This window comes from Archocentrus centrarchus, unplaced genomic scaffold (genome assembly GCF_007364275.1).
Source record: "Archocentrus centrarchus isolate MPI-CPG fArcCen1 unplaced genomic scaffold, fArcCen1 scaffold_122_ctg1, whole genome shotgun sequence".
NCBI lineage: Eukaryota > Metazoa > Chordata > Actinopteri > Cichliformes > Cichlidae > Archocentrus > Archocentrus centrarchus.
The window spans coordinates 1-13797 of NW_022060168.1; the positions used below are offsets into that span (position 1 = coordinate 1).

Below are 13797 nucleotides of genomic sequence, written 5' to 3' on the forward strand. Positions count from 1 at the left end.
GGGGGGGGGGGGGGGGGGGGGGGGTGGGGGGGTGGGGGGTGGGGGGGGGGGGGGGGTGTTCTTGTAATGCACTGTTTCTTTTCATTGACCTTATATACTTGTTATACTCCACTCTGCATTTAATCATAATATTTTAATCTCTGGCTCTCTTCCACAGCATGTCTTTTTTCTCTCACCTCAGCCAAACCCGTCGCGGCAGATGACTGCCCCTCCCTGAGCCTGGTTCTGCTGGAGGTTTCTTCCTGTTTAAAGGGAGTTTTTCCTTCCACTGTCATCAAGTGCTGCTCATAGGGGGTCGTTTTGACTGTTGGATTTCTCTGTTTCTCTATTGTAGGGTCTTACCACAATTAAAAAGCAACCTTGACGCGACTGTGATTGGCATATATAAATAAACTGAATTGAATTAAATATGAGACAGCTTAAATATGTCAAAGGCTCTTTTTTTTAAATCTTTTTTGTAGCCTTGATTATGTGTACAGCCAGGTTGCCTCTCTTTGTGGTCAGTTTGCAACATATTAGGATCATTTCAGGTCTCATATTTGGATTGACATCTCGTTATCAAGCACGTCACAGGGACCACGTGATAGCATTGCTTACTGTAGTCTAACAGGGAACTAGAATATTGTCTTGTCTGGTCAGGCACTTAATAACTGTCTATATTTGGGCACTTCCAGGCTGAGGTTTCCTCTCTTACAGTCACCAAGTACAATAACTAAGGAGTGCCACTTTATCTGCTCCACATTTATTTGATGGGCGAGTGAACGCTGTGCCTCCTGCATGTTGGTTTGCGGTGGAATGGTGACCCTCACCAGCAGTGTTGGTTGTAATGTGTTCCAAAGGAATGCATCAGTGTAATTACATGACATTTTCAGTAACAAAATAACATAACTCATTACTGTGCTAAATTGACTAATGACATTACAGTTGCAATTATGTTAATGCTTGGGTCCTCCAGTTATCTGCACATCGGGCAGGCAAAAAGGGAAACTAAAAATAAAACTACATGCTTTTTTCTTCCTGCTACAATCAGCTGACTTGAGCTCCTGTGCAGGAGGATGAAAACGGTGGAGCCGTCTACAGCTTTTCATGAGAAGAGTATATGGACAATACTTTTTTTTTTATTCCGCAAAAGGACAAAAGCTGGATGTAAAGTGAAAACTGCCTCCAGGACAGAAACAGGTGTGTTACACTGCTAACACAACTTCAGCTCTTTGCATGTATCTGCACAACAACATGCTAACACAGAGTCAGCCAAGAACCCAGAGTGGTGATGAAGCTGAGCACATGCTGACCCCAGCCCAGCAGCCAGAGCATCATCTTCAACATGTAACAGAGGCAGTGACGAGCAGCCAGCCTTGCAGCACTGCAGCCTTCGACTCTACCTGTGCATGTTTCTACAGCAGAATCCCTGTAAAGATTACAGCTTAACAAAACATGTACAGATTTTGGTCCACAGTTTATTTTTGATCTCTTAGATTGAACTACTGATCTGAACCTCAAGCTTTCAAATAGGACTAAAAGATTGCAAACACCAATGAAGTTATTAATTTGAATGATTTCTGATAATCGGGAACAACAAGAATATTTGTCAGACGGTTTGATTGAGTGTGAAGTGTTAATGATCTTTGTGTAGGCCAGGTCTACTGTAATATGAGCCCAGACACAATGCAGTCTCTAAGAAAGAGATCATCTGACTGTTTTATCTTGAAATATTAAATGACAGTCAATCAAATAGGAACATTCTGATTATCAGTTTAAAATATTTCAAATTTGGCTCTTTTTTTCATGGTATTGAAGTTGCATGAACCAAGATGGCGCCACTGTGTACGGGCTGCCGTCAGCTGTTCTGTGTATTGTTTGCTGTCGCTCTGTTCCTGGTAGTCATCTGCCCAGATGTCTCCGCTTTGATCACCTACGATCGCAGACACTTCTAAAACCTCCAGTTTGTTTTGGTACCAGCATATACTGTAAAGAAAACTCAACGATTTTTCCTCCACACCTATCGGATGTACCTGAGAATTTGCAAACGCCAGAGGAGACGCGGAAAGCGTGGAGGTTATCGCGGTGCGGGTCAAAACTTACCTGAGCTCCTGGGTTTGTCTGTCATTACCCCCTGGATGGTGGTCTTTGCCGCCTCAAGGCTGTTGGGCTGCCTGTGGATTTCGGGCGTCGCTGGATCAGGCCGATTGTCCCGCCTGTCATCCTGGAGACTCGGCGTCCCTCGTCCTGGCGCAGGATGCGGGATCGTGGAGGCGGCGTAAACCATGCTAACCTTCGCCTGTTGAAGCGGGCCTGGCCTCAGCTAACAAGGATCTGGACATCCGAATGGCCCTACTAAATGCTAGATCGTTAGCCAACAAAACTTTCCTTCTCAATGACTTTTTCATCGCACAGCAGTTGGATTTTATGTTTGTGACTGAGACGTGGCTTCATGCTGGTGAGTCTGCACCTTTTCCGAACTTTTACCTCCCGGCTGTTTTCTTTCTTCAGCTCCCCGCGGATCTCTGGAAAAGGTGGAGGACTTGCTTCAATATTTAAATGCAGTTTTCGCTGTCGTCAGGTCTCGGCAGACCTGTACGCCAGCTTTGAACTGCAGCTGTTGGAGATAAACTCTTCCCCCTCGGTGCTCTGCGCGGTGATTTTACCGACCACCGAAGTGCACGAAGGACTTCATTGGTGACTTTGCTGACTTGCTGACGGGTCTCATACTAAAATATGACCGTATTTTAATTGTTGGCGACTTTAATATTCATGTGTGTTGTGAGAGTGGTCCACTGGTTAAAGAATTTGCCTCGCTTATTGACTCTTTTAACTTAACACAACTCGTGTGTGGTCCCACTCATGAAAAAGGTCACACACTGGATCTGGTGTTGTCCTATGGACTTAGAGTCTGCATCACGGGGATACGTGACTGTGGTATATCGGACCATTTTCCTGTTTTATTTACAGCAGCGCTCCCCAGCTCTGGGATAAATAGAGTATCCTCTACACGTCGTGTGCGCTTGGTTAACTCTTCATGCGCTGCTGATTTTGCAGCTGCTTTAAAAACTCTGACTTAAGCAATTGGATTTTTGCTTGAGCCTGAATACCGAGGACTTCACTAACTCTTTTATATCTGCTTGCACTGCTGTACTGGACTGTATTGCCCCTTTTACAACCAAACGCACCAAACCTTCCTCCCAGCCTGCTGGATGAGACAAACCCGCGCTTCTCAGACGTGAGTGCAGACGCGCTGAGAGAAGGTGGAAAAAGGATAAGCTCCATGTCTCCTTAGAGATCCTGCGTAACTGTTTATTGAAATACCAGAAAGCAGTAAAATATGCAAGTCTGCTTATTTCTCTAACATTGTTTCAAGTAACAGTCACAGGCCTCATTTTCTTTTAGTGTTTTTAATTCACTCGCTGATCCTCGCTGTAATGTAAACCAAGCCAGGTCTGTCCTGCACTGTGCGAAAACTTTAAGAAATTTTTTGTGGAAAAAATTTCTGCCCTCAGGCCTTCATCACCTCAGCCTGAAACAGACTCATCTGCACCTCCTCCCAGCAGAGCTGTCTTTGAGCAGTTTGAGCCTGTCACACTCTCCACACTAAAGGAGGTGATTCAAAATATGAGACCTGTAAACTCTCCCACAGACTGTGTTCCGTCTCGCCTTTTTAAAGAGGCTTTTGATTCAGTGGGACCAACTATCCTTGCTCTGATTAACAGTGCGCTTGCATCTGGTTGTGTTCCAGCTGCCTTTAAACATGCAGTTGTACAGCCTCTAATCAAGAAGAAGAAACCTTGACCCTGATGTTCTTTCAAATTACAGACCAATTTCTAAATTACCATTTTTATCCAAGGTTCTTGAAAAAGTTGTTTTTAAGCAACTTCAAGCATTTTTAAGTGAACATGGAATGTGGGAAAAGTTTCAGTCAGGTTTTAGAATGCGTCACAGCACAGAGACGGCTCTTTAAGAGTTTTAACGATCTGCTTTTAACTGTGGACTCTGGTAGTCCTGCAGTTTTAGTACTTCTAGATCTGTCAGCTGCCTTTGACACTGTGGACCACGAGATCCTTCTATCCCGCCTAGAACATGAAATTGGCATTAAAGGCACGGTTCTGCCTTGGTTCAGATCTTATCTTACTGATAGAAGTTTCTCTGTCCATCTAGGAAACTGTTTTTCTACCACAGCAAAGCTTTCTTGTGGAGTGCCTCAGGGGTCCATTCTGGGCCCAATTTTTTCTCATTGTATATGTTGCCTCTAGGGTCGATTTTTAGGAAACATAATATTTGTTTTCCACTGTTTTGCTGACGACATCCAGGTGTATATGCCCATCAAACTGAACAGCAGAGATCCATGGGAACCCCTGCTGAGCTGTCTAAGTGACATCAAGTCCTGGATGAGAAACAATTTCCTAAATCTTAATGAAAGCAAAACCGAGGTCATATGCTTTGGTAAATTTGACCCCTCAAGCTACTCCTCTGGCACTCCGAGTCATTTGGCTCCTCACTGTCGTGATGCTGTGAAAAATCTGGGTGTCATTTTAGATAGTAGTTTTAAAATGGAGAAGCAAGTAAGTGCTGTTACCAAAATCAGTTTTTACCAACTCAGAGTTATTGCCAAGGTAAAACCTTATCTCCCGCAGCAGGACCTGGAAAAAGTTATTCATGCTTTTATTACTTCCCGCCTGGACTACTGTAATTCTCTGTACTTTGGCATAGATCAATCATCTGTGCGCCGCCTGCAGGTAGTCCAGAATGCGGCAGCTCGTCTTTTAAACCGGTTTTAAAAAGCATGAACACATTACCCCAGTCCTGTCATCCCTTCACTGGCTCCCTGTCCGTTTTAGAATCGATTTTAAGATTTTATTGCTTACTTTTAAAGCCTTAAACGGACTGGCACCTTTGTATCTGTCTGAGCTGCTTCACTGTCACACCCCTGTAAGAGCTCTGAGGTCATCGAACCAGCTGCTCTTACAGAGGCCTAAAACTAGACTAAAACAGAGAGGTGATCGAGCTTTTGCAGCAGCAGCACCAAAGCTATGGAACGATCTACCTCTCCATATCCGCACAGCTCAGACGATACACACATTTAAATCTCTATTAAAAACACATTTCTTTTCTTGGCATTTGGCTGCAGTGCTACCTACCTCCTTTAGATGATTGTTTTATGGTATTTTTATGGTACTTGTTTTAAACGTTTTAATTTTAATTTTCTTATGTTATTTATTGTTCTTAATGTTTTTATTTATTTATTTTATTTTATTTATTTATTTATATATTTTATTTTTATTTAGTATAGTCCTTGGGGTTACAGATCTTGTACAGCACTTTGGTCAACGTCGTTGTTTTAAATGTGCTTTATAAATAAACTTGACTTGACTTGACTTGACTTGCAAGCACTTACCTGTGGGTGAGTGTGTCAAGTAAAGATGGTTGCAGCCATGGTCATAGGAGCCGTATTGACCATATGCATATACAGCATACAGTCATCCAGCTCATAGTACTTTGTGGACTTTTGTGGGTCATTACCACAAAGGGTTTTCTGTGAAAGCACTGTGAGATTTGTGAGACCTTGACACTTCAGGTGACCTCAATAGGTGTGAGTGGGGTTTGAGGCACCTGGAAGGGATCTCTATATCCAGTAGAGAAGTCAGTGTTGTCTGCAATGATTTGATCCTGTGGGAACAGATTAAACAAGGAATATTAAACTAGCCAAGTACAAAATTAACAGTCAACATTTATTAGGACTACCTTTCAAGTGCTAATGCGTCTCACCAATAAGACGATGACCCTGGTGCCCTTTAGGTCTACATGTGCTCATAAATCAGACCAAAAAAAAACCAAACACAAAAGAGTTTCATTTAGTCAGTGATAGTAAAATGGCTCATTCTCTCAGACACAGCTGCACCACAGCTGTCTTGCCAACCACAGTAGTCCACAAATAATGACAAGACATCTACTTGGTCAACATTAAACAAGAAGGCATATTAAGCCCATGTCATTTTATTTAGTAATAGATTAAAAAAAATCGCCTTGTTATTTATCTTAGTAAAAACCTAAACTACAGTCTAATTACTTTAAAACAAAGATTGTGTTGTAACAAGTGTGATGAAGTTTACTAACGAAAATGATGTTGTGCATACAAAGCACAAAGAAAAAATGCACTTCACAAGCCTGATCAGAGCAAAGCATGCAATACCTGTTGGTACCTGTTATTTGAAATGTAAACTAAGCAAAAAGACGATTAAAGTGAAAAGCTAGCGCTTGGAAATTCAATTCAATTCAGTTCAATTCAATTTATTTATAAGCGCTCAAAATCACAACAAACAATTGCCTCACGGTGCTTGTATTGTGGGTAAAGACCCTACAATAATACAGAGAAAACCCAACAGTCAAAAACGACCCCCTGTGAGCAGCACTTGGCGACAGTGGGAAGGAAAAACTCCCTTTAACAGGAAGAAACCTCCAGCAGAACCAGGCCTCAGGGAGGGGCAGTCATCTGCTGAGGGGCTGAGGGGGGAGAGACAGAGATTACTAATAACTAATGATTAAATGCAGAGTGGAGTATAAACAGAGTAAAAATGAATCTGAGTAACATCCATTCTTAATCCAGAGGGTTTTATATGATGTGGCCCACCCTTTGCAGCTGTAACAGCTTCAACTCTTCTGGGAAGGCTTTCCACAGGTTTAGGAGTGTTTATGGAATTTCTGACCATTCTGGAAGAATGGTCAGGCCTTCTCTCCAACATCAGTGTCTGTGAGGTCAGACACTGATGTTGGAGAGAAGGCCTGGCTCACAGGCTCCGCTCTAATTCATCCAAGGTGTTCTATCAGGTTGAGGTCAGGACTCTGTGCAGGCCAGTCAAGTTCTTCCACACCAAACTGGCTCATCCATGTCTTTATGGAGCTGCTTTGTGCACTGGTGGGTGGGCTGTAGCTCAGTAGGTAGAGGCAGGTCACCTACTGATTGGAAGATCAGCGGTTCAGCTACTCCAGGCTACATGCCAATGTATCCTTGGGCAAGATTACTTACCCAAGTTGCTCTCCGACGCAACCGTCGGAGTGTGAATGTGGTGTGAATGTTAGATAATTAAAGCACTTAGCTTTAATGAATGGGTGTGCATGGGTAAATGTAAACGTGTTGTGTAAGCGCTTTGAGTGCTCAGACTGAGTAGAAAGCGCTATATAAGAACTGATCCATTTTACCATTTACTGGTGTGCAGTCATGTTGGAACAGGAAGGGGCCATCCCCAAACTGTTCCACAAAGTTGGGAGCATCAAATTGTCCCAAATGTCCTTGGTATGCTGAAGCATTAACAAGAACACTCTCTACACACTGTTCTTGAGCTGATCTGATGGCCACATGAAGGTTGGAGTCTGTAGTGATTGACTCTCAGAAAGTCGGTGACCTCTGTGCACTATTGACCCTCAGCATCCACTGACTCTACAGATGACTGTGGAATATTTAATAGTGACTGGACTTGTGCACAGGTTAATTCACGGTATCACGCATTCACTGAGCATCCTGAGAGCGACCCATTCTTTCACTGATGTTTGTAGAAGCAGGTCTGCATGCCTAGGTGCTGGTTATACACCTGTGGAAGTGACTGGAACACCTGGATTCAATGATTTGGATGTGAGTGAAATACTTGTGGCAATATAGTGTAAATGAGAGAAAATGGATGGATGGATGGATGAATGGATGGAGTAGCAAAGACATACAAAGTGTGGACAAAGGTCATAATGAAGATCTGGGTTCCAGAGCCGAGGAAAACTGATAGCAGCATCCCCTTCCTGGGAGGTCGAAAAACATCTCCATGACTAGCTTCCACCCAAACTCCTCCTGAGCATCTTCCTGTAGAACAGGACAGATGACCAGCTATGATGACAGCAACAAACATTACCACATGTCCACCAGATGCAGCTCTGTCATGTTGTGCCATGGCTGACATGTGTGATCATGTAGTAGAGACAGTCAAAGTAAAAAGTTATTTTAAAATTTTAGTAACTATGAACTCAGGTATAATGCAGTGGACAGCACAACACCAGCAGTTCTGTCAGTCAAAGAAACAGAGACTCACCACAGAGTCCATCTGATTATATCTGGCGATATCTTTATGGAGAGTCCTCAACATGATCATGGCCACCATTCCAGACAGGAACAACACAATAACCAAGGAGTTCATTATGCTGGGGAGAAAAGTAGAGCAGATGTGAGTATTTTGAGTGAGTGTTTTTGGAGTGGTCATCTGCCAAATATCTATTCCATTCAAAACAGGCAGTCATGTTCACTGGATGACATCCAGTGAAGAGTGGATGTATGAGAAAAATTAGGCAACACAAGGAAAAAACACAAGAAACACAATAATATGACTTTCAGTGCAGTAACATATCTAAAAAGAAACCCCTATGGTTCCAGAGCTGAAATGCTCCTTGGACACTATCAAATGTTGTCTGTAAATTTCATCTTCATATTAGCGTTCTGGAAGTTGTGATGCAACACTTAATCACTGAATACAAAATGAGCCAGAGCATCTTAATTTAGTAACAGATTAATGCAGAACAAAATCCCCCAAAGGTATTATTGTTCACCACATTCCACTGACATCAGGAACAGCAGATTGACAGAACTGGTTACTTTAACATGGGGAACAGTGCTGATTAAAGAGCTTGCTAACTACTCGTTAACTGGTAAAGGAAACTTATCAGTTACCAGTTGTACCTGTGTCAACAAACAAAGAGTACGGAAATAAAATTTATGAAACACTGACAGCGTCTGTGAGTTACCTGAACCACTGGATGTTAGTGTGAGGCATTGACTCCAGGATGTAGTCCCATCGAGATGCCCAGCGAATAGTCTTGTCTTCCTAAAGCGCAGACGGACAAATATAAATCTTTGTGTAATCTGCTCAGGTCAGGAGTAGAATCAGGATAGAAATAACTTTATTTATTCACCTTCATAATGACAAATTAATAATGGAACCTTTTTCTAACTGTACCTAGAGCAGCCGCACAATCTTTCTAACCTGTAACAGTCTTTAAAGTATTTTTGAAGGTGGCAAGCAGCATTAAGCATACGGAGACAACATTTTTGTACTAACCACAAAGTTAACAGAGTAGGTGTACGTGATCTTGAACATCCCTGTGTGTTTGTTTTTCAGGAACTTTGGGCCCCCAGAGCAATCAGGGCTTTGATCGTTAGGGTGTTCATAGCTGAGCAGAGAACAAAAGAAGACAAAACCAAGAGCTTTCAGTGGAAGTAAATTCAGATTTCCATACTGCAATATTACTGAGAAAAAGAACTACAATCCAATAGTCAAGCAGTCTCTATCAGCACACACCTGGTGACAGATGAGAGAAAAAACTGTCCTTTAGCAGAAGAAATCTCTGACAGAATCAGACTCAGGGAGGGCAGTCAAAGGAAGAGCATCGGAGACAGCGAGCAACAAACAGGAGAGTGCAAGGGACACAAAACGGTAACACTACCACACTGTTCTACTAGTGCCTGGGATGTGTTCTTACACCAGGAGAGGGCATCAGAGCTCTGTGAAAATTTGCCAAATGTTATATAGTAGAATCAAATGTTAACATCTACTAATCATAAAAAGCTAAAAATCTGGCAATTTTGTTTTGACAAAAAAAGACCCATGTCAGATAAAAATAATATCATTACCTTTTGGGTTCAATCTTGGCAGCAACCAATCGTGCCCCGAGTTGCTCATGCTCCACAATATGGTAATAGATGGTGATGTCCACGTGGTTAAAGATGTAAAAAGAATCCCTTTCATTAAAGTTAGACTGGAAAACAATCACAAAGATACAACAGTTCAGATCATGATCAGGTAAAAATGTCACTGCTGTCGTAGTCCAGGCTGTTTGTAGCTGTGTGAACCTTTATATCTTTATTAATGACTGATCATGATGATAATAGGGAATGGTTGTACACATTTACAATTTAACCCTTATATGCGTGCACTTTTTTGCTTACGTTTTTAGTGACCTGGAGTTAATCTGTACCCCATGGATTTAATCAAAGAAAGCATAGATATAACCATAAAATGAACTTATTTCAACCAATAAATGAACACTGCATGCATCTAACCACCAAAGAAACACTGCATGCATTTAACCACCAAGCAAACACTGCATGCATTTAACCACCAAACAAACACTGAATGCACTTAAACTGAATTGGAATATTCTGCAAAACATTTATCATTAGCAACCTCATTCTGGATGAACATACCTAAAATGAAGTTACACAATACCAGGTAGCTGATAAGACTTGGGAGCAAAAATATCCAGATATATGTATAGAAAGACTAGCTAATTTCATCTAAATTTGTCTGATATGAAACCTTTTCAAAATATTTTTTATTACGACAAATCACTTTTTCTGTGTTCACTGTACAATAACCTCCTCAAGTCCAAGGTCAATGTTCTGTATTTCTAGCCATGCCAGATGTGCTGACAGGTTTTGTATGTCTTACCCCTACTTATTCTCCCAGATCTTTTACAGTTGCAGCTGGATGTATATAGGATTTGATTCAAGTATTCCAGTCCTATCTATGTATATATATCTACATATATATCTATATATCCTACCTATATAGAGATACCACAAGGTAGCAGTGCTGCATCAAAAAGAGACACATTTTGGCAATGATGGAAACCCTGGGGTACAGAATTACCCCAGGTCCATAAAACTGTAACTTTCGCAATTGAAATGAAAAAGTTAATAAGTGGCTATTGATTGATGAGGGCAATGCATAAAAAAAGGACCAGTAAGGACCAAGGAACAAACTCCTAAAAGGATTGCTCGATAACATTTACTCCAATAATATTATTTTAAAAAATTGGGACTTGGGGTACAGAATTACCCCAGGAACGCATAATAGGGTTAAATTTGTTGGAACAATGTAAGTAAAAGTGTAAATAATGAATTAGATGTAAGTGGAGCTGTTCATGAAAAAAAATGTGAAATGTAATTTAACACTAACTCACATTGACCACACATGCGTCTTTAGGCTGACCAACTTCTGTAACAAAACAGCCTATTGGAACCCAGGATTACAGAACTTCTGTCCATCTTCAACATCATAACACCAGGTGACCGGCATGTTATCCAAAATCCTACACACACACACACACACACACACACACACACGAACAGGAACACGTCTGCACACACACCTCAGAGTTATACATTTATTTAGGGCTGTAGGATTATGGTGAAAATAATAATCACAATCACTTTGTTCAATATTGAGATCACAATTAGTGATTGATTGTAGTGACAAAAAGTTTTAATAACACTGATCATATCATTTTAACCATAACACTGTAATCAGAATACTAATCATATCACTTTAATCATATCACTGTAACTATAACACTGCATTAAATTCACTGAAATCAACTTTGTAACCAAATCGCTGTATCGTTATCACTGCAGTCATAACACTTTCATCATTTCACTGTAATGATATCACCTTCTTCTTCCTGCTCTTGTCGGAGACGGTCGCACTATCTCTCTCTCCCTGCCCTCCCCATCTCTCCGCTTGCTGCTTGCTGTGAGAGCGTCTTTTACACACTGTCCGAATAAGAATAAGATTGAAACATGGATCTGGCAAACTGGGCATTCTCCATCATTGATCGAATTTTTTCCACTATGAGACCCGGGACAGGGGAGCCTGCGTGTCCGAGTGGAACAGACCCAGTTGGATACGTCATCAACTCTTGGAGCTCGTGGAGACCGGTGTGCTTCTCAGCCCTTGGAGTGGAAGACGTGGAAGACGCATATATATTCGGCTTTTTGGTAGCGGTATCTTCTCTGTCGGTGGATACCTGCTTTACTGGCAAATTAAGAAAATCTGGACGGCGGTTCGACATCTGCAGAGGCTGCCGACCCAGGTGGAAGGGCTGAGCAGAGCCGTACAAACTCAGACTCAAAGCCTGGTGGACCTGAGCCGCAAGATTAGCGAGCTCGCAGGCGAGAGGGGTTAGATCAGGAGATATAGTTCGGTTCTGCACAGTGAGGACGGCAATCAACGAATTTGGAATATTGGATTTTCGAATGGTTTCCCAGTAAGACTGAAGGCTGTTGGAAAAACAAGCAGCCTGTTCCAAAACAATATTTGTTATCAGGAATTCGGCTCCCCTGCCGGCCTTGGGTTGGCAACCATATCTCTCTCCAGGGCTCTGTGTGCGGCTGCTCTTCCCCCCACTCCGCGTTGTGATTTGTGAAGCTGGGTCTGGTGTATCACGGCCGCTGATGAAATTCCACCACTATCAGCGAACTGTTTTGGCTGGAACCTGGCATCTGGCTCCGCAATGCCCCCACCTCTCGTCTCCGTCTGCATCCCCTCCTGACCTGACCTCACCTACAGCCGCTGTCCTCGCTTTACATGTGCAAATGCTTTGCTAAGGTGGTTTTTTTTGGACCCTGGTATAGTGCTCTTTTTGAGCACTGTTCCAGATGACTTTTTTTTAACCTAACTTCCCCATGATGTGTTGTTTTCTCCTCCTGCCAAAGGTAGCGCTGCAAGTCGGCTGCATGACCCGAGGACACATATCCCCCTATGTGTGTTGTGTTTTTGTGTATTCTTGGATGGTGTTCTGTAACTGCAATTTCCAATGTGTGAACTTGTTCACCCACGTGGCAAATAAACTTCATTCATTCATTCATTCATCACTGTAATCTTTTCACTGTAATCGTAACACTATATCATAAAACTGTAATGATCAAGAATCAAGAATCAAGAATGCCTTTATTAGTCCCACAAATGGGGAAATTGCAGTTAACAGAACATCCATCCAAAACAAGCATAAACATAACACAGACATGATAACTTCTTAATCATAATGCGGTAATCATAACACTGCAATAATTTCACTGTAATCATAACACTGTAACCATGACACTGCACAAATCTCACTGTAATCATAACACTGCAATAATTTCACTGTAACCATGACACTGCAATAATCACACTGCAATAATTTCACTGCAATAATGTCACTGCGATAATAGCACTACGATAATTTCACTGTGACCATGACACTGCAATAATTGCACTGCTATAATTACACTGCAATAATTTCACTGCAATAATGTCACTGTATTAGGAAGCTGACAGCTGCTATCATGAGGCACTGCAACAATTTCACTGTAATCATAACACTGTAACCATGACACTGCACAAATTTCACTGTAATCATAACACTGCAATAATTTCACTGTAACCATGACACTGCAATAATCACACTGCACAAATTTCACTGTAATCATAACACTGCAATAATTTCACTGTAACCATGACACTGCAATAATCACACTGCAATAATTTCACTGTGATAATGGCACTGCGATAATAACACTACGATAATTTCACTGTGACCATGACTCTGCAATAATTTCACTGCAATAATGTCACTGCGATAATTTCACTGTAACCATAACACTGCAATAATTTCACTGCAATAATGTCACTGTATTAGGAAGCTGACAGCTGCTATCATGAGCCACCACCTCTGTTCAATGCTGGCCGTTCACAGTGGACATAGATGGCCTCTTTCAAAACATCTTTGTTCTCAGTACAAAATGTGAACAGTGGCGTCCTCAAAACACATGTGGTTATTCCAATTGGGCCTTCGTCAAATCAGAGGAGATGCACAGGAAAGAAAGGCAGACACCAACTAACATTATCTCTTACGTAGCAGCTTTGTCAGAGAAATGCAGGAGAATTTGCTCCAAGCATGACATCCCAGACACACTTTAAGACTCAAACTGGTCCCAAGGACAAAACCCCCAAA

At 41.8% G+C, this 13797-nt stretch overlaps 1 protein-coding gene across 1 annotated transcript; it reads right to left on the minus strand.

Moving 5' to 3' along the window:
• Positions 1–7720: 7720 nt before the first annotated feature.
• On the minus strand, positions 7721–11102 carry LOC115775415 (transmembrane 9 superfamily member 2-like). Its single transcript, XM_030722951.1, has 6 exons — positions 11097–11102; positions 9656–9780; positions 9084–9195; positions 8770–8849; positions 8064–8172; positions 7721–7837 (listed from the first exon to the last, which is right to left on the minus strand). Exons 1-6 carry the CDS (start codon positions 11100–11102, stop codon positions 7721–7723), a joined length of 549 nt encoding a protein of 182 aa, XP_030578811.1.
• Positions 11103–13797: the final 2695 nt, after the last annotated feature.

What these genes read in the sequence shown, in the direction of transcription:
- LOC115775415 (XM_030722951.1), bottom strand. An exon ending in GCCAAGATTGAACCCAAAAG is followed by an intron (nt 9,196 to 9,655) that starts GTAATGATATTA and finishes TTCTCTGCTCAG; the next exon opens with CTATGAACACCCTAACGATC. An exon ending in CCTACTCTGTTAACTTTGTG is followed by an intron (nt 8,850 to 9,083) that starts GTTAGTACAAAA and finishes TCTGCGCTTTAG; the next exon opens with GAAGACAAGACTATTCGCTG.